The sequence below is a fragment of the Agelaius tricolor genome, unplaced genomic scaffold, assembly GCF_023055355.1.
Source record: "Agelaius tricolor isolate 1412-34295 unplaced genomic scaffold, bAgeTri1.0.p SCAF_20, whole genome shotgun sequence".
Taxonomy (NCBI): domain Eukaryota; kingdom Metazoa; phylum Chordata; class Aves; order Passeriformes; family Icteridae; genus Agelaius; species Agelaius tricolor.
The window spans coordinates 370,395-391,482 of NW_027269280.1; the positions used below are offsets into that span (position 1 = coordinate 370,395).

At 47.5% G+C, this 21,088-nt stretch overlaps 1 protein-coding gene across 1 annotated transcript in view; it reads right to left on the reverse strand.

Moving 5' to 3' along the window:
• The window catches only part of ADGRD1 (adhesion G protein-coupled receptor D1), a 117,110-nt gene that overhangs the window by 23,236 nt on the left and 72,786 nt on the right, over positions 1-21,088 (reverse strand). Inside the window, exons 16-21 of the mRNA XM_071444938.1 lie at positions 17,394-17,497; positions 14,865-14,976; positions 9,846-9,999; positions 8,096-8,162; positions 7,084-7,150; positions 3,195-3,286 (exon numbers count right to left, since the gene is read on the reverse strand). Coding sequence (XP_071301039.1) covers positions 3,195-3,286; positions 7,084-7,150; positions 8,096-8,162; positions 9,846-9,999; positions 14,865-14,976; positions 17,394-17,497 — 596 coding nt within the window. The remainder of the gene's footprint in view (positions 1-3,194; positions 3,287-7,083; positions 7,151-8,095; positions 8,163-9,845; positions 10,000-14,864; positions 14,977-17,393; positions 17,498-21,088) is intronic.

Here is a 21,088-nt window from a genome sequence, read left to right on the forward strand (position 1 = left end):
GCCAGCAGCAGTGCAGTTTAGTCCTTGTCAGTGGCATTAAAGCTTTCCTTTGGCAGCAGAGCCAGGCCAGAGGCGAGCCTGAGGAGGGGCCTGTGCTGTGACACCTGCAGGCTGGGATTTCTGCTTGGGTTTGAGCTTGGGCTTGGGAACGTCCACAAGTGTGAGGCCACTCAGCCTGGTGCTCACAGACTGGGGCGTGTGCTGGCCTGAGCCACCAGGGACAGAGGTGGCACTGGCACCTCCTGGAGCCCCTGCCACAGCCCCTTCGGTCAGTGCTGCCAGGCCCCAGCTCACGGTCACTGTAGGGGTGACCCTGCTGGGAAGCTGTCTGTCTGTCCTGCTGTCTGTCCTGCTGGGAAGCTGTCTGTCCTGCTGTCTGTCCTGCTGTCCCTGCTGTCTGTCCTGCTGTCTGTCCTGCTGTCCCTGCTGTCTGTCCTGCTGGGAAGCTGTCTGTCCTGCTGTCTGTCCTGCTGTCCCTGCTGTCTGTCCTGCTGTCCCTGCTGGGAAGCTGTCTGTCCTGCTGTTCCAGCTGTCTGTCCTGCTGTCTGTCCTGCTGTCCCTGCTGCCCCTGCTGCCCCTCCTGTCCCTGCTGTCACAGCAGCTCACTGTCTGCCCATGTACATCTCACCCCAGCTGGAAAAGACAGCACTGAAGTTCCTCTTCTTTTCTGCCCCAGGTTTGCTGGGCTGAGCAGGTTCCCCTCCCCAGCTCCTTGCCCCGCAGCTCCCATTTTCTGCCCCTGGCAGTCTGAAAGCACAAGCCCAGCTCTGGCTTGTCCCCCCTGGCTGCTGAGAACAGGGGCCAAAGCCTTCCTGCCTCACCAGATCCCACCTTCACCAGCTCTGCCTTAGTGAGCAGGCTTGATAAACTGCTCCTGCCACAGCCCAGCTCTCAGCCATGTCCATGGGGTGCAGCCCCCCGGGATGCCTGGCACCCCCTTGATTTGGGTACACAAAGCAATCTGCAGCCTTCGGGGATCCCTCCCTCAGCCTGCTCGACTTGCTGATCCAAAAACTACCCTGCAGTCCTTCCCCACAGAAACCACCAACCTGTCTGCTTCTCTGGTCTCTGTGTGTGTCTGATTTGTTCTGCTGTGCACATCCACCCTCCTGGGTTAACAGCCTGCAATCAGCTCCCAGGAGCTGTGATGCTGGAGCCACGGGGATTGCACACCATGAGGAAACTTCCCCTGCACCTGCCACATCAGAGCCCTGCTGGGTTCTCTTATTTCTTGGAAAATACACACAAGGATTTCATACTAGCATGTAAACTCTGTACTATAAAGGCTTTATAATTATCTTTTTTTCCAACAGACCAGTTATTTTCCCCATGACATCCTCTGAACATAAAACTCTACTTCATCATGCCTCGCTGCTATGTTAAATCAGGATCTGATCTGAACATGTATTTATGCACTTCTCTTTTCAAACTTTCTTTGAGGACCCACTTCTTTAATGATATGTACAGAAGAACTATTCTCTAAGTTCTATTTACCTGCTATTGTATTTTGTTGACTTAATTTATTTCTGTGAGGAAAGCTGTTCTGTAAGAGCATATTTCCACTTAATAACTTAATGGTTCAAGTTTTCAGATGCATCAACCCTCTGGTAATAATTTTTCTCCACTTTTCTCCCTGTAACTTTTGTTAGGTCAAATCCTGAACCCGTAATGTGAAAATGACTTGGCACAAAGAGCATCTCTCAGCCAGGGAACCTGGAGGAGTCTCATTTGCAGTACAGAGTTACCCCATTCCAAATCTACAGCTGATAATATCTGGGCTAAGAACATATGTTCCTCATTAATGTTCCTCAACCAATCATTCATAAATCAATTTACTTATGTGCACACACACAGTTTAAAAAAATAATGTGTGTTAGTGTGCAGGCTACAGTGTGTATTGAATCCACTTGTTAAAATACAGTAAAATATCCAAATACATGGAGCAACCTCTGGAGCTCTCTTGTCCTTATGGAGATGTGTCTTTGTCTTCATATTTCTAACAGTGCATAGAAATGGGCATTGACCATATACAGTTATTTGCTTCCTAAGTTTCTATATTTCCTTCATATTTCTGAAGGTCACAGGAGCTCAGCCAAACCTGAAACAGTCATTTTAATTCCCAGGCTTCTCATTTCACTACAGTGTAATTATCTTATTGATTTTTGTGTAGACTTATTTACTGTTTTTCTTTTCCTGTTGGATAAGTGTGCAATAAGTAAACTAACTTCAATTAGGTAACTGTCACCAACATTTAAAACCTAATGACAATATCAAAATTACAGAAGTAATCCAAGCATAAAAATTATTTTTTATGATACCATTTCAGAACAGTGGCACCAAATCCTTATCATACAATAACCTGTGCCTCAGAAACATTAAACACAAACCATCATCACATTTTCCTTCTATCTAAGTTCCATATTCTTTTCTTTATATACAGTGTCATTTCTTTATTTGGACTAAAGCTTCTTCAGGAGACACAAAATAGAATATTCAACACCTTAATTTAGCCCTGATATAATAAATTATCTTCTTAGCTACACACGTGTTATCTCTATATATATTTCAGAGACCAGAATTTGTCCTTGTACATTCAGAGGAATCTCTGTGTGTGCCTTACATTTCCCCTCCAGGCTCGCTGGTGCTGTTTCAAAGATGAGTCACTCCCAGAGGCCACCACCCCAAGAGGCTCCAGGCACTGTGATATAAAGATCTGCTTGAATTTAGGCACACATTTGAATCCAGTGTAAGCCTGTGTGCTTTGTAATGTCAAGAGAATCTTAAAGATAAGCATATGCCTAAATATTATACTGAACTGGGGCTAGAAACAAGGTCTGTGCTCAGAAGAAGCAGAATTGCAATAACCCAGTAGAGATTGATGATGCTCTGGGAAATTCAGCTTTTGACCATAGCAGGAAGAGGAAAGTCTCCATTTACAAAAGGGAAAATAATGAATCAGCAAATGCTGGAACCTGCAATAGGCAGGGGAACCCTTCAGCTCCTCTGAGCCACAGGTTTCACCCGTGCAGCATGCAGCTTTAATAAACACAGGTTAACTGGCTGCATTCAAGGGCAGCACACCAGCACCAGTGCTGGCTCTCTGAGGAGGGGTGGTGTCAGTGCTCTGGGAGCAGCCCATGGTGTAACACTGCTTCTGGGAGACTGGTGTTATAATTTCAATGAGAAAAACTTACTTGAAGGCATTAGCATCTCCATGGACCTTGTAGTTGTCTGCACTGATCCTGGAGATGACTCTTGTGACAGCAATGAGGATGCCAATGTTGACCTGGAGGAGGAGGAACAGCCTTGGTCAGGAGTCCCAGGGGAGGGTGTGGTACCAGCCCAGCAGCAAACAGGAGCCGCCTGTGCTGGCTTTGTTGGCCAGGAGAGGCTCCCAGGGCCGGGCTGGTGTCAGCGATTCCCGCCCCCACAGCCTTTCCCCTTCCCTCAGCAGCGCCCCTGCCTGATCAGGAAACCTGGATGGGTGCACTGCCCACAGCCAAGGTGCTCAGGATCCCCACACAAAGCAGTACCCTGAGTGTAGATCAGTACCCCGAGTGTAAACCAATACCCTGAGTGTAGATCAGTACCCTGAGTGTAGATCAGTACCCTGAGTGTAAACCAATACCCTGATTGTAGATCAGTACCCTGAGTGTAGATCAGTACCCTGAGTGTAAACCAATACCCTGAGTGTAGATCAGTACCCTGAGTGTAAACCAATACCCTGAGTGTAGATCAATACCCTGAGTGTAAACCAATACCCTGATTGTAGATCAGTACCCTGAGTGTAGATCAGTACCCTGAGTGTAAACCAATACCCTGATTGTAGATCAATACCCTGAGTGTAAACCAATACCCTGAGTGTAGATCAGTACCCTGAGTGTAATTCAATACCCTGAGTGTAGATCAATACCCTGAGTGTAGATCAGTACCCTGATTGTAGATCAATACCCTGAGTGTAGATCAGTACCCTGATTGTAGATCAATACCCTGAGTGTAGATCAGTACCCTGAGTGTAGATCAGTACCCTGAGTGTAGATCAGTACCCTGAGTGTAAATCAATACCCTGACTGTAGATCAATACCCTGAGTGTAAACCAATACCCTGAGTGTAGATCAATACCCTGAGTGTAGATCAGTACCCTGAGTGTAGATCAGTACCCTGAGTGTAAACCAATATCCTGAGTGTAAACCAATACCCTGAGTGTAGATCAATACCCTGAGTGTAGATCAATACCCTGAGTGTAGATCAATACCCTGAGTGTAAATCAATACCCTGAGTGTAGATCAGTACCCTGAGTGTAGATCAGTACCCTGAGTGTAAACCAATATCCTGAGTGTAGATCAATACCCTGACTGTAAATCAATACCCTGACTGTCAATCAATAAATACCCTGACTGTAAATCAGTGCCCTGACTGTAAATCAATAAATACCCTGACTGTAAATCAATATCCTGATTGTAAATCAATAAATACCCTGACTGTAAATCAATAAATACCCTGACTGTAAATCAATACCCTGACTGTAGATCAGTCAATCTTGGGTACAAGACCATTTTAAAGGAGCAATGAGAAAAATATGGTAAATCTGAGCTCTGCTCTTCAAAGGCTCTGCTCTTTTTGATGTCAGGTCCAGCAGAAATATCAATAAAATGAAAAGAATTCCCAAGAGAAAAGCAGGAAATCTTGAAAAGACTAACACTGAAAATGTTCAACAAAGGAAAGTTTGTGCTGGAGTCACAGGTGAAGGAAGAAGGAAATCTTTATCTCTTAAAGGAAATGTGGCAAAGACTGTGTTGCTGTGCAAAGACCTTGGGTTTAAAGAAAAAAAAGAGTAGACAATGTGAAGGTGAAAGGCATATTTCCCCCTTCCTGTCCAAAGTCACACATGAGCTACAAAGCATCAAGAACAAGGGTAGATCAAAAACTATCCTGAACTACAGAACAAAAAGAAAGAGAAGACTTCAAAAGAAGTGCTGTTCCTCAGCTAAAACTCAATAATCATCCTCTACTTTGACATAAATAGTCTAACTCTGAGGACGAGAGGGTGAATTAAACATGTTTTAATTTGATTATAATGATTTTCTTGGGTTTTTTTCCAAATCTTCTGACCCCTTTTTTATTTTCGATTTTTAAGGGCGGATCATCCCGTGCTGTAGAATCAGAGCATATCTGCAATAGTTCATTTTTGCCATGGCTCTTGAGTTTATCCAGGGGCCATCCTGTGGAACTGCCAGCTCCTCAAGTGTGCCTGCTGCTCAATTGGCTTTAAGAGAGAAGAGGTGAAATTCAATGCTCTTGGGACCATTTTCCCTATTGCTACCAAATCATATTTTGTAAATAACCTGTGTAAATCCTTTGAGGTGGTAATGAGCACATTTGAGAAAGCCATTTCTGTGGTGTACTCAGAGCCTTGCCAACTCTCACTCGCACTGCAGCACCAGGAAAATACAAAAAGCAGGGACAGAACAGAGAGGCCCTGGCCCTGCAGCCCAGGGTCTGCTCCAGGCACACAGAACTCCCTGGGTTCTGCCCCATCCAGGGAAGCACACCAAGGCAGCAGGTGGCTGATGACAAACAAACCTTCTGCCACAAGTTTTGATGTCTTCTGTCAAAAATTCAGGTACTTTGTCAAGTCGGGATTTTCCCCCTCGACTGAAGACACGTCCCAGGCCACTTGGGCTGAGCTCAGTTTGGTTTGCAAATGAACTGCAAGGGCTTTTAGTAAAACTGCTTTAAGAGGATGATGCAGAGGCGTGTGTGCTGTGGTTTGGGGCATGGGGGACAGGGATCTCAAATCCCTAAGATGTATGGAGAAGCCAAAAGACCTACACATAGAAGGAGCTATTTCCTTCATCATAGCCCTTGACTCAAACCCCAAGGAAAGAGCGTATTTGGTGAAGGAATCTGTGTAGGGCTGGGAGGTTCTGTGAATTACTGCCTAGAAAAGCGTGTGTGAGTGTTCCTCCCCAGTCACAGCCCCTCCACATCCTTCTGCTCTGGGCTCCGTGAGGTCTGGGCAGGATAAATGTGGATGGACTGTGTCTGCCTGGTCCCTGGAGAGTGGGAGCTGAAAGGAGCACTCCCCTGTTTTCCTCACAGCATAATCCTCTTTCTTGGCAGAGACACTGCTGATTGAACTAGTCAAAAACTGCTTTTTGAGAAGTATTTTCAGACTTAAATGCTAGTTTATGCAGCTGGTGGCTAATTTGTTATTTAAAGAACACAGGCACACATGCACACACACCAGATAGTGTTTAGCCCTGCTATTTCCCTATAGGCACCAACACATTTTTCAGCTGGAATTTCCAATGCCCAGAGAGGTAATTTGTCAGCTCTCTTGCTGCTCTTTTGGGCAGAGCTGGGTTTAGACTATCTAACAAATTGCTCTACGTGGATCAACCTTGTGAGCTCACTCTTTCTCTTTCTGAAAGTATTTGCATCCCTACAAGAACATCATTTGAGCTGCACAAATGTTAGATATCCTAAATCAGAGCCAGTTAACCTCTTGCTTTCCCTGCCAAGCAGCTGCACATGCAGATTTCAAGAGGCTGTGCTGGCTCAGGTGATGAGCCTGGTGTGTTTGGGTGACCACCACCCTTGGGCAGCAGCCTGGGAAGGTTTGGTGTCACTGACAGCATCCACTCCCTCCTTTGGTGCTGAGCAATGGCCAGAAAGCAATGCTAATGTGAGGAGGGGACACTTGAATATTAGATTATTTTAATTGCTCTCCAATCATCTGTATCTACACACCTTGGAACGCAAACTGAGGTGCTGACCTGGCACAGGTTCTCTGCAAACACTCCTGACCCCTGGAACGAGCACAGCTACAACTCCCTGCAATTGAACATGTGAGCATCATTCCCCACCTGCCATGGAGTGTTTGTGTGCCAAAACACTGCAGCTGTGAGCCTGCACCCCTGGGAAGGGGCAGCTCATCAGAGCTGGACCCAGAAACTCACCTGGGCAGCCTTACCTGAGCCCAAACTCACCTGGGCAGCCTTACCTGAGCCCAAACCCCCCTCACAGCCCTGCCCAGCCCAGCTGCCCTGCCTGAGCCCTGCAAGCTGTGCTTGTACCTACCAGAATGACAAACATGGCTGGTGCCACAAAAGCCCAGATTGCTCCGTCCTCCAGGGAGAGCCAGCAGCTGCAGGGAGATCAGAGATGTTCCAGAGGAAACACACAGGCATTTAATCAGTAATGTTATCAACTAAAAAAAAACCCCAACTTATAAAACAACCAAAAGAGAGTGCAAGAAGGGGATGAATTTTGAAAGCAAGGGAATGGTAGCCCATGAGGACAAGGCTCCTTCTCCCTGACACGGGGGCCCAAGGTGGGATCTCACTTGGGTTTGTCACACAGCCAGTGCCACCCCTCTGCCCCAGCCCAGCCTCAGAGCAGCGCAAAGCTGCCAAGAGAGGAAATGTTTTATTTGCAATTTGCTGCTCTGGTGTCCTCGGCCACAGGCTGTTTCAGGGCTGGAGCACTCTGAAATGTCTCATTGCAGTGAATTTCTCCCATTGCAGCCAGAGGCAAATTGCAGCCCTCCCCTGGCTGGTGCTGGGGAAGGGGCTGGCAAACACAGTCAGGCCCTTCCTGCAGCTCTGAAGAGATGAACCACTTTGCCACCTGTAAAATTATTTTAGGATTAAATCCTATGGTGCTCTTTCGGATAATTTTGCTCTTCTTTTCCTAAATTAGAAAGGAAATTAATTTTCAACGTTTTGGACATTATCCATTCCAGATTTCAGGTGTGTAACTGCGGTTTTCTTTGGAAGGCTGAATATCTTTAATCAATGATTACTCTCATCTTGGTGCAAGCTTTTCCCCCTGAGCAGGGAGCTCACTGAGGAGCTCTTCAGTGAAAAGCAGGAGAAGATCTCAGGAGCTTTTTGTGCATCATCTCTGCGAAAACCAGACATGAGGCTCCTGTGTTTAACAACATCTCTACACAAGTCATCTCTTGCAGCCTCTCTCTGCTGCTCCTCAGGGGGATCCTGCAGCACCACAGCCCAGTTAACACATTTACAGGTTTCCTCCCCACCAGGCTTTCACCCCCATGGCACCTGCAGCGAGGGCTTTTCATACTCACTTGCCACTTTCTCCATAGCTGTCCAGGGACGAGGTGGCAGAAATGACACAGATCACCAGTGGGCAGCCTGCAGCAGGGCAGGGAAAGGCAGATCCAGAGGCATTATCAGCAATGAAAGTACATCTTCCAGTGAGCCCTGCAGGTTCTGCTAAATTTTGTATGAACCGCTCGGAGCCACTTTCAAATTCAGTCTAACTTGAGATCCCCCTGCAGCTGTTTAATCCAACATTAATTATCTGATGTCAGACAAAATGACTTTTTAATACAGTACCAGTTTAACTGTTAAACTGGATCAGTGCTAATGTCCCTGGGAACCACAGGCCTGTTTAAGCCTGGGTTGGCTTTATGGACTTGCTGCTCTTGCTCTCCAAGCAGTGCTACACGTGAAGCAGAATCAGCCTTATTTAAACTACTTTAACCACTGCCAGGTCCTGTTGTGCCACTTCATTCCAGGCCAGGAACGGGACAGGAGGCAAGGGGTTTATTGCCAGCAGTTCTGAATGCAGTGAAACCCATCCCTTCAAATATTAAATGATTGCTTGCTAATTCCTGTATGATTTAATAAAATGTGAAGGTTTGAGCTTTGATCATCTTACAGAATTTAATAAACAGGTCCCAGACAGAGTATTAGACATGATAGCTTAAAGTATCAATTTTCTTTTTAATTCTTTAGGTTTTCTGCATGAGGGTTTTACAAAATTCTCTGACAGGCAATTTCTGCTTAATTTTACCACTATCATTCTCACAAATTGTGTAAAGTTTTCCAGTACTGTCAGAGGTATAATTTTTGGAAGAAGTATTTTCATTCTTTAATAACTGCAGCTAGAAGGACATTTATGAATATTTATATATTTATATGAAGCTAAGTTTATAAATATGGGGTATCCTCAGTAGTTAAGAAGCATTGTATTTTGAAAGCTTCTGTGTCTTCTATACAAGAAAAAACCCTAAAGAATACAAAAAACCTGGCTGTAGAAACTCTGTGGTATATAATTCAAACCAATTTTAGGACATCCATTCTAAAAGGCTAAGTATGCCATTTATTGAGAAAGAGGAAGCATTAGACACAACAGAAAGTGTATTTCCTTCCAATGGTGAAAAGATCTATTTGCTTGATGGGGATGAGTATATTCTCCCAATTTATATTGGGAAGTTCATTTTCTATGATTTTCTTCTGCTGTGTTACATCAGATCTGGGCAACAAAAACCAGGAAATTATGGAATTGATGTCATTTGACAGCTCAGAACAAAGTCTTCACTCTGTGGCAGTTTCTGCAGGAGAGGAAAGTGGCTGAAGTGGGAGAACATCCAGCACCACAGACTCTGTCACCTGCAAATGGAGGGCCTAGCAATCTTTGCTACAGCAAAGCACCAACCCATGAGGTCTCCTGACACTCCTGTGCCTGTTTTTCACGCATGACTCTGCAGGCTGCAGATGGAATAAGCACTGGTGTGAGTCAGAACCACAGAAAGAGCACAGCAGGGAGGTGAGGCCTCCCTCCCTCGGTGCTGCCACCGATGGGACAATCAGGGTCTGGTTGCAGAGGTTGTGGCATTCCCTGCACTGGAGCTGGCTCAAGGACTGCACCTTTTGAAGTGATTGCAGTCAGAATTATGCATTTTCTCATCCAACAGACCTGCTCTCAGTAAGGCAAACTGTGATCATAAGATGACAATTTCAAATATGCTTCTGAATATAATCTTGTCCTATAGTGAGGAGACTTAAAGTAAGCAGCTACTAAATGCTTACCCCATCCAATTCCATAATAATATAAGTGCTTGCTTTCTTCTGACCCAAATACTTTGATCACCATGCTGTAAAGATGAAATCCTTCCACCAGCATCCATGCAAACGCACTCAGGAAGAAAAAATGAAGGAGAATGGCCAAGATCTTGCAAGGCAGCTAAATTAGGAGTAAAAATGAATACATTAGTTCTTTGTGATACAGTCACATCAGTTTTCTTTTTTTTTTTAACTTCTATAGACATTTACAGGCTAAATGCTAAATCACTGGAATAAAACTGTCTTAGAAAGCAATAGACAATTCCATTTTTCTACTGCATTTTCAGATAGCTTCAGAGTAACAAATCCTTTCACCTTTAAAAAAATAATAAAAAAACCCCAACAACATTGCCAAATGTGGTGTGGAAATCCAAATGTGTTATTTATTTATAACAGTAGGAGAAACACTCCCAATAAAGTCTACAAAATATTTAGGGAATCAAAACTGAGTGTCTGCTGTGAGCCTGCAGTAAATACAGGAGTCAGAGAAGCGGGGTACAAGTGCTGTCCTGTTCCCTGCTCCCCGCTTCTCCTTCAGGTGCTCCTCTCAGACATCTTCAATTTTTCTCTAAGCCCCTGTCTGATCAGCCTTAAAAACAGGAGAATGGAATCCTTTCTTCTTCCCAGCCTCAGGGGCTCCCCACTGGCCTTTCCTCACTCTCTGCTTTTCCCTTCTCCTTCCTCACTCTCTGCTTTTCCCTTCCCCTTCCTCACTCTCTGCTTTTCCCTTCCCCTTCCTCACTCACTCCTTTTTCCCTTCCTCACTCTCTGCTTTTCCCTTCCCCTTCCTCACTCTCTGCTTTTCCCTTCCCCTTCCTCACTCTCTGCTTTTCCCTTCCCCTTCCTCACTCACTCCTTTTTCCCTTCCTCACTCTCTGCTTTTCCCTTCCCCTTCCTCACTCTCTGCTTTTCCCTTCCCCTTCCTCACTCTCTGCTTTTCCCTTCCCCTTCCTCACTCACTCCTTTTCCCTTCCTCACTCTCTGCTTTTCCCTTCCCTTTCCTCACTCTCTGCTTTTCCCTTCCCCTTCCTCACTCACTCCTTTTCCCTTCCTCACTCTCTGCTTTTCCCTTCCCTTTCCTCACTCTCTGCTTTTCCCTTCCCTTTCCTCACTCTCTGCTTTTCCCTTCCCCTTCCTCACTCTCTGCTTTTCCCTTCCCCTTCCTCACTCTCTGCTCTTCCCTTCCCCTTCACTTTTCCCTTCCCCTTCCTCACTCCCTCTCTCGAGGAGCTCTCAGCAGGGTGGCTGTGCCCATCACTCAGGGACAGAGCAGATGTGACTGCAGGATGTCCCCATGGTGATGTCCCCACCATGATGTCCCCAGGGTGATGCCCCATGAGAGGACCTGGTTTGCTCTGCCCCAGCTCAGCTCCCCAGCCCTGCCCTGTGTGTGGCAGGCTGCTGGGATGGACACTGTGCCCTGCCCTGTGCCCCCTGCCCTGTGCCATCCCCCTGTGCCATTCCTCTGTGCCCCCTGCCCTGTGCCATCCCCCTGTGCCCCCTGCCCTGTGCCCTGCCCTGTGCCATCCCCCTGTGCCCCCTGCCCTGTGCCATCCCCCTGTGCCATCCCCCTGTGCCCCCTGCCCTGTGCCATCCCCCTGTGCCATCCCCCTGTGCCCCCTGCCCTGTGCCATCCCCCTGTGCCCTCCCCAGTGGCTGCTTGTCCCCAGCCCAGGGCAGGGAAGGCTTTTGCCTCCCTCAGCCCCAGGAGGCTCCAGGCTGTGCTGGGGGAGCTGCACCAGTAGGAACCAGTTTGCTGCCTCAGATGTTAATGGTTCGTTCCCTCTGCAGTGTGAGCTGAGCTGGGCTGGGCTGCCATTTTATTCTTTATGCTGATGATTTGGGATTTTGTACTCCAGTGAAAATTAAAATGTTGGGACTTGGTAGAGCAATGAAAATGGAGGCTTTCCTGCCCAAGCTCACTTGGACCAGTGCAAGGACATTCTAATGCAAATCCAATGGGACTACCTGTGTTCAAAAGCAATAAATTTGGGGTTAATTTGTGTAAGTGAGGTCTGTATGTGGTTTAGTATTTCACAAAGTTCAGTGACATATTATTAAACCAGATTAGCTTATTGACAAAAGCTGTAAGAGCCTTTCCAGTTAATTTTATCATAAGGCTATAAAATCCACTTTAATGCCTTTTGATTTCTACCAGAAGATTGGTCCACAAAAATCTAAATGCAACATAAAGCTGACATACAGGCTAGTTCTGTCAAATGGATATTTTCCAGCTTTAGAGTAGCCAAACAATATGAATCACAAAGCAGCAGAAAAATGGCACACAGGGAAGTAGCAGGAGGCTGGTCTGCATAGAATTTTGTATAATACCTAGTTGCAGATTTGTACATAAAATCCATAGCAAACTTGCTGCTCATTCTGGTTGGGGTTTCTGCCCTAATTATTGCTCAGCAGTTACTCTTACATGGCAAAATTGCCTTCTGTAAAAGCACTGAGAAGCTGAGTCCTCACACACTAAACCCAAGCATGTCTCCCTTGCTGCCCCCTGTGAAACACCCACTTTTGGCAGAATACCTGTGAAAAGGCAGGTATTTTCCTGCTACTCTTAGGGTTGACAGCTGGAGGGTCTGTGGAAATAGAGAAAGCAGCCCAGCCAGCAGCAAGGTCTGTCCTGCTATTTCTGATGAGAAGGTAAAGCAGGCTTTCAGAAGGGCCAGACAATCTTTGTCATTTTTGTCCTGAGGACAGTCTTAAAACAGATCGGTAATTTTACAGCTATATCACAAACAAAAGCAGCTTGTTTCACCTCTCCTTTTGGATGTTTCCAGCAATTCCAGGCAGGAGTATTGAGTGAGAAAGAGACAAATATCCAGAACTGCAGATAGTAGAGACATTAGATTTTCCTGGTTGTGCTGGAAAAAGCCCAGTGCTGGCTAACACCTTATACTTCAATTTTCATTTTCCTGTGTCTCAATAATATAAAGACACAAAAAGACATCCTGATTTTGGGAAGAATTGCCTTCCATGATCAGTTGACTATTGATGATAGGTGTCAATGACCAGCTTTTTATAAATAAATGAGTAAATTAGGTGTACTTGAAAGATTAAAGTCCTGTTTGTGAAGATGGAGCTTTATGGTTAAAAATCATTATTATTCTACAAAAGAAAAAAAGATCCACTGTTATTCTACAAAAGAAAAATTGCTGCAGAATGAATTGTAAATCATTAAATAACGCATCTGAGAATAGCAGGGAATGCTGTGTGCCATATCTGCAATCAAAACTGCAACGTCCCCAGAGGCAGAGATGGGAAAGGATGGGCAGGCTCAGGGCAAGGGGCGATGCCAGCTGTGGGCAGGGGGACACAGGGGGTCCTGCAGGGCACCCAGAACAGCTCAGCCCCACTCAGCAGCCCCGCAGAGGTTACAGACTGACCCTGCTAGTGCAAACACTGCCTCCCTCTCTGGAAACCGCTGCTCAGCAGCTCAATTACTGCTGCAATTAAAGGTATTTAGGCTGCTCTCAAAGCTAGTCAGGAGTGGGTAACGACAGGAGACCAATAAAAGGATGAATCACAACCCCCCGGATTCCAAGAGGACAAAGCATAAATATAAAAGCCCAGCAGACAGTATTTGCATCAGCTCTGTCAACTTTCAGATCTTTACAGAGTTATCCCAAACAATTATAGCTCTTATAGAGGAGGCAGGGCTAAAAAATCCACAGATTCTGTGAAGCATTTTATTTCCCAAAGCCTGGGGTGTAAAACAGCTCTCGCTTCCCGGTGCTGCCATCCCAATTTCACCAAAGCAGGTTTGGGACAGGCTTAGGGGGAAATCTGCACCTACTAAACTGCAGCCTGAGTCCGTGTGAGAGCTTCCCAAGCTGGACTAAGCAAGCAGGACCTGAGTGTGCCCAAGGCAGGTTATGAACGTGGGTGGCTCTGGGGCTGGTCCCTGGAGAATGCGGCTGCTCCAGCCCACAGCTGGACACAGCTGGAGCCCCACACCAGAACAGGCTGAGGCCCTGCTGGCCTTGCTCAGCTCTAAAGAGGCTTTCACACATCCTCTGAAGTGACTCAGCCGAATTGTCTGACAATTTGGGATGGGTGCAAAAAAAAGCCCTGTGAGAATACCTGACCCTGTCATGCTGGTGAACCTTCCATTGCCCTCGAGCCCATGTCCTTTCAACGGGGTTTTAGCCCTCTACTTAAAGAGGATTATTTTCATGCCTGGTTTCTACTGTCTTCAGTTTCATCTTTTGCTGCTCTCCAATGTCTCCATTTCATTTTCCTTCCAAACCATCCCCTCTCATTTTCTCCCTTGCACATTGCATGACTCATTCAGGACCCACCCGAATGTTAAACAGCAAAAGAATATGAACTTAGTTTTCCAAAGTGCTTTTAGGTCCTCAGGTAATGACTGCCTGTGCAAACCAGGCATTACAGTTATTTATAAGCATAGCAGAAATTCAAGAGATCCCATTTGAGCTGAATATAAATTTAGGTAGATGTTGTATTGGCAAAATGAACAATGTGCAAACCTCATATTTACTTCTATTGAGAAAAAATAACACCACCACCACCCCCCAGTAATAGAAACCACTGGCTGCTTCTGAAAAATAATGTGGAGCAGCAGCTGGTCACAAGGTTAGCAGAGTTTTTACCAGCACAAACACAGAGCACCCTGGAAGCTTATTGTAAAATCAGGTTTTGCTTCTGTTTTTCAGGTGGAACTTTCCATCTCATGTTACTTTAAATTGCATTTTTAAAATTAACAGTGGAAAGAAATTGGTTGTACTGGTATGTGATGCAGTTAACTTGGCCTGTTTGTCTTGCTCTCACTGGGCTGCTTTGGATGCCAGTTTAATGGCTTAGCCCTGGTGCCCTGCCTGAGCATTTCCCCTGCAGCAGGATGGCGTTTTTGGCTAGGGAGTGTTGTTAAAGCCGGATCTCCCCTGCAGAACCTTCCCTGGCTGTGCCCGCGCCCCAGCAGAGCCTGGAGCTGCCCCAAGGACCCCAGAGACTCACGGTTGCGGGGCTGAGCTGGAAGCTGGCCAGCAGCAGGGCCTGGGCCAGCAGCACGGCGCTCGACAGGTTGGCGTGGATGTGGTAGCGCTGGTTGCGGATGGTGCTGACGGACCTGCGGGGCACAGAAACACCTCAGCACGGCCCAGGGCCTCCCGTGCAGCAGCACCAGGCACCCCGCTGGCCCTGGCTGCGGCTGGGCTGACCCTGGGGCCTCGGGAGCTCTGCTGCCAGCAGCCTGGGCAGCGCCTGAGCAGAGCACCCCTCTATGCCGGCACAGCACAGCGCCCTGCACGTGGCAAAGGGACGGCCAGGGGCAGAACACCAGCAAGGGCTTGGTCCTGGAGGGTGCTGAGCTGACAAGGAGCTCACACCCCACAGAAAGCAAACCTGTGCCCACTCTGCGCCAGAGCTCCTGGGTTTATTTTGTTGGTATTTGCCTTTCTGGGAAAGGAGGGAACGGGGAAAGACATTGGTTCCAATTCTGATTTATACAAGTATAACTTCTGAGAAAGATAGCTCCATACACAGATGGGCAGTGCCTGTCTTGACAGGAACCTGACTGTGGTTTCAACATCATTTGAACGTATCTCCCTTGGCTTTTCAAAAACCAGCTGGAAATCTGACAAGAACAGGCTTTCCTGGAAGTCTGCTGACCTCGTGTTTCTGTTCTCATCCCAAAATAAGAAACAGAAAACAAAAACATTGATCTGAACATCCCAGGCTTGCCTTAAATTCTGTTCTCTTTGAAAAACAAACAGTGCTGGTGATAACAGGTTCCTATTCCAATGCACCCTCCTGCTGCACCGCTCCATGGAGCGGGAATGAAGAGGGAGGGGACAAGAAGTACTGAGATCCCAAACGTAGCTCAAGGATGCTCTGCCTGGTTTCAGTGGCTCTGTGTTGAGCAGCTCCACAGGCTGGGCAGTGTCACCCACCAGGGCAGCAGGGCTCACTGCCCCCCTGGGAAGGGGCTGCCCTGGCCAGGACATGGAGAAGCAAAGAACTTGCCAGATTCTTCTCCACTTATGTCACAGTCATCTAACACCACATTGCAAAATTCCACTTCAGCTGCTTAACGAGACCCTGCTCTCCAGTGAAAAGATAATCAAATTATTTTCAATTGGCAGTTTGAAGGATGCTGTATGTAGGTGGGGTGCTTAACCCTGTGACAGTCAGCTGGCTCCAAGCTCTCTTCCAAGTCTTGTTTGCCTCCAGCTCCTTGAGGAGTTTTCAGCCCTGCTGCAGCAACACCTCCTCCTTTTGCTTCTTTTTCCTTTTGAAACACCCTAACATCTAATTCTGCCCTCAGACTAAAATGGAGCAGATCATTCCCCTTAGCCTAAACATGCCAACAGCACAATGGCAGACAGGCAGATGTTGGACTTATTTAGAGTGGATTTTGCCACACATTATGCTCTTAATCCAAGTATGACCAACAAAAATCTCGAAACTTGGAAATAATACGGGGTCTGGAAAAAAACAAGCATTGCAGTCAGTTTACTGAGATTCAGCTAGTCCTTTTCCCTAGAAACTGGCCTCTAAACAGCATGTCCAAAATACAAGAAAACAAGAATCAAACTCTTAAGTGAGAAGAATATGGTTTAGTGTGTGAAAGGAGACAAGAACCCCAGTCCTTGCTGTACTCCCAAAGTGCTGCACAGCCTTGGACAAGTTACTTCACCCTTAGTCAGGTTTTCTGTTTCTTATTTAGACACAAACCTTTATGAAAGCTTTTTTCCAGAAATGTTTGTACGAAGCCCAGCTGGGCCTCAAACTCATTTGTCACTAGGAGAACATAAATAGGAATAAAGGTCCTGAGTGCCCTGGGGCAGAAACCTTCCCAGCAGAGAGAGCCCTCACAGGGCTGCCCTGCTTTGGGCAGGAGGTGCAGAGGTTTCTAACCACGAGCCATGGAGTGAATTCCACACTGCTTACAGTGTCCTTCACCCCACTAAAGCACCACAGAAAAGCAGCCTGATGGAGAACAGCGAGACACTCGAACATCGACGTGGGCTGCATGAGGTAATTGTGTACGAGCTGTGTGAAAATAAAGTCAGGCAGCCAGTGCTGACTGAGACTTCCTTACTGGGCACTCCTTTCTGAACTCCTGCCTCACAGACACGACAGTGGAAAAGCAGGAGGTGCTGTCAGTGTACGCTGAGCAACCCAGAGATGTGGGGGCAGAGAGGGTGGGCCTGCAGTCCCTGCTCACCTGGTACTGGAGTCCAGACCAAGGCCTCCTGCAAGGCTCTTTGCAAGGTTCCTGAACTATAGCAAAGCATGGACAGTTAAAAAAAAAATTAAAATCTCTCACGAGATTAAAATGGCTTGCTATATAAAGACCATCCCATTTCAGGAAATGAAAGTAATTTAGAAATAACCAACCAAGTGTTACAAATACACGTGCAGAATCTAATTAAGGAAGGTTGTAGAATTAATAGCCTTTGTTTTATGCTGAGCAGCTGAAGTGATCCTGCTCGCCTTGCTGCGTGCTGGCCGCTCAGCAGGTATGAAGCAAAAATTACTCACGACAGCACGGCGAACGTGACCAGGGTGATCGTCAGGCAGACGATGGACAGAGCACAGCCGATGTAAGTGATGGAGGAGAGGGCCACCTGGTGTTCTCTCGTCAGCTGCAGCAGGGAGAGAGAACAGGGCTGTGAGCTGGAGTCACACTGAGAGACCAGAGCAGAGCTGGTGTCACACAGAGAGACCAGAACAGAGCTGGAGTCACACAGAGACCAGAACAGAGCTGAGAGCTGGTGTCACACAGAGAGACCAGAGCAGAGCTGGTGTCACACAGAGAGACCAGAACAGGGCTGTGAGCTGGTGTCACACAGAGAGACCAGAGCAGAGCTGGAGTCACACAGAGAGACCAGAACAGAGCTGTGAGCTGGAGTCACACAGAGAGACCAGAGCAGAGCTGGTGTCACACAGAGAGACCAGAAGAGAGCTGAGAGCTGGTGTCACACAGAGAGACCAGGACAGAGCTGAGAGCTGGTGTCACACAGAGACCAGAGCAGGGCTGTGAGCTGGAGTCACACAGAGAGAGACCAGAACAGAGCTGGTGTCACACAGAGAGACCAGAACAGAGCTGAGAGCTGGTGTCACACAGAGAGACCAGAACAGGGCTGTGAGCTGGTGTCACACAGAGAGAGACCAGAGCTGTGAGCTGGAGTCACACAGAGAGAGACCAGAGCAGAGCTGTGAGCTGGTGTCACACAGAGACCAGAACAGAGCTGAGAGCTGGGATCACACTGAGCACACACAGAGAGCAGAGCAGAGCTGTGAGCTGGTGCCACACTGAGCACTGCCAGCCCTGCCCTGCCCACAGTGTCCCTGTCCTGTGTCACAGCCCAGGCCCTCAGCAGCAGCGGCTCCTGCTGTGGCTGCAGGGCTCGGGCAGCCTGGGCAGCTCAGCTCAGGAGCTCACAGGGCCCAGCGATGCTCCCAGGGATGCCGGCAGTGATGCAGCAGCAATGCCCCCAGGGATGCAGCAGCAATGCCCCCAGGGATGCAGCAGCAATGCCCCCAGGGATGCAGCAGCAATGCCCCCAGGGATGCAGCAGCAATGCCCCCAGGGATGCAGCAGCAATGCTCCCAGGGATGCAGCAGCAATGCCCCCAGGGATGCAGCAGCAATGCCCCCAGGGATGCAGCAGCAATGCCCCCAGGGATGCAGCAGCAATGCTCCCAGGGATGCAGCAGCAATGCCCCCAGGGATGCAGCAGCAATGCCCCCAGGGATGCAGCAGCAATGCCCCCAGGGATGCAGCAGCAATGCTCCCAGGGATGCAGCAGCAATGCCCCCAGGGATGCAGCAGCAATGCTCCCAGGGATGCAGCAGCAATGCCCCCAGGGATGCAGCAGCAATGCCCCCAGGGATGCTCCCAGTCATTCCCAGCCCTGTGCAAGCACCACCATGCAGGGAGAGCCAGCAAAGCAGAGAACCCAAAGCAGAGAACCCAAAGCAGAGAACCCAAAGCAGAGAACCCACCCACCAGAGCCATCCACAGCCATGAAATGACCGATCCATCACTGGTTCTGTGCAAGGGATGGAGCCAGCAGTGCCTGCTGAGGGAGCTGGGCTGACACTCCAGCATGGAAACCCCAGCACGGACCCAGTGGGAGCAGCAGGAGGGCAAAGCTCTGCTCCCAGCCTCTGCTTCTGCCTGCTGGCATCTCTTGTGGAGGTAATGCAATTTTTGGGAACATTTAAACTGTAACCCCACGGTGCTCTCCCCCAGGATCTGCGTTAAACCTGGACAGAGTCAATGCAAGAAGGACAGGGTGGTTTGGCCACTCCAATTAATCAGCATGTGTTTTAACTTTCCATGCAAGTTCTCATAAAAGAATGACAAAAGAGCCACACCCAGCAAAGGGAGCCAGGCAGTATTAATATGTAATAAGTAGAACAGAGCAAGGCAGGAAAAAGCTTTCTCATCCTAGAAGAATTTTCAAACATTTTTCCTGACTTGATTTTGGACAGACTTGACATTTTCATAAACTGAAGGAAAAAAAATTACTCAATCAAAAAGCTTTAATTATGATGCTTGAAATACTGTGTTATTGTTTCAATCTCAATTTACTATTGACTAAATTCCAAGCTTAAAAAAAAAATCATTGATTATAACAAAATACTAAAAGGAATGGTATCTTTCCAAAACTTTTTTACAGCACATTTATTTAATAAAAACTAGTCCTTTCACATATGTTTGGGATTTTCTATTATTTTCCACACACACACAATAAAACTTCCCACCCAAATGAAGTATTCCATCAGAGATTATCAAACTGAAGCAGCTCTACCAAGAAACTCCCCATTAAAATTCCTTTTACAGGAGTGAAATAACGTGCCGTGTGGTCATGGGAAAGCATTAATACAGACAAAAAGATGTGTTGTGAGTGTGGGTTTTTAGTGTAAGTACCTGCCAAGCTCACGTGTGCTGAGTTTCCAGCAGAAGAGCTCAGCAATCTGAGAGCCTGTAAGGGATGCACTGAAAGACAACTGTTGCTATGGTGTTACTGTTCCTAGGAAATATGATGCAGCTCTTGAGTATTTTTTCTTTGCCAGCCAAAGACACATTTCTTTTCCCTGACTGGACAGCATCAATTACAGAAACAAAAGAGTTCTGTGTACTGGAACAGCTTTAAAGCTCCAGATAATTCCTACAAAAGAGATGCTGTCATCCCTCATCCCCAAAGAAGGCATGTGCAGGCATTCTCCACAGAATGTTCCTGAAATAGGAACAATCTGTGTGGTAAATGGAGCAGTTTAGAAGTGATTTCCTCATCAGGTACATTCATGTCCAAAATGCATGGACCTTATTTCCTGGTGCCTCCACCCTGTTCCCTGGCTGCAGGTGGCTCCCAATTCTGCAGAAGGAGGAGGGGAGCTGGGGAGGCTTTTCAGATGTAAAGTCACTCTGAAATCAGTATTTCTCAGCAGTCCTTAAGCCAGAAAATGTTCCCTGGAGAGCTTCCCTGCTCAGAGAGAGCTCAGATTTACAGTGCTCTGTGCTGGTGCTGCACTGGCAGAGACCTCAAGGGTGCTGTGCCCTTACTGTCACTGACAAACGCAGAAGGTCCAAGGAGCAAGCCAGGGGAAATGGGCAAAAATCACAGAAAGGCCTGGGTTGGGAGGGACCTCAGAGCCCCCCCAGTGCCACCCCTGCCATGGCAGGGACCCCTCCCACTGTCCCAGGTGCTCCAGCCGCAGTGTCCAGCCTGGCCTTGGGCACTGCCAGGGATGCAGGGGCAGCCCCAGCTGCTCTGGGCACCTGTGCCAGGCCTGCCCACCCTCCCAGCCAGGAATTCCTTCCCAAAGTCTGCTCTAAACCTTCCCTGTGAAGCCATTCCCCCTTTCCTGTCACTGCCTGCTCCTGTGAACAGCTCCTCTCCATCTTGCAGGACCTTCAGGTGCTGCAAGGCCACAGTTGGGTCAGCCTGGAGCCTTCTCCTCCCAGGCTGAGCAATCCCAGTTCTCTCCATGTGGGAAAGGTGATCCATCCCCCCCAGATCAAACTGTTTGGTTTTTCCCATAGTAATCCAAAAGAAGATAATGATCACCCAGATATTTTTTTCTCCCCAATTTCTTTGATGTTGTGTCTCTAAGAAAGTCTGTCTCTGGGTTTTAGTTCAGTCTTTCTCCAGAAACCCCTGCAGGGCAAGACAAAATGTGAATCCTCTATGACTTAGAAATGAAAAAGCGAAAAAAAAATCTCTT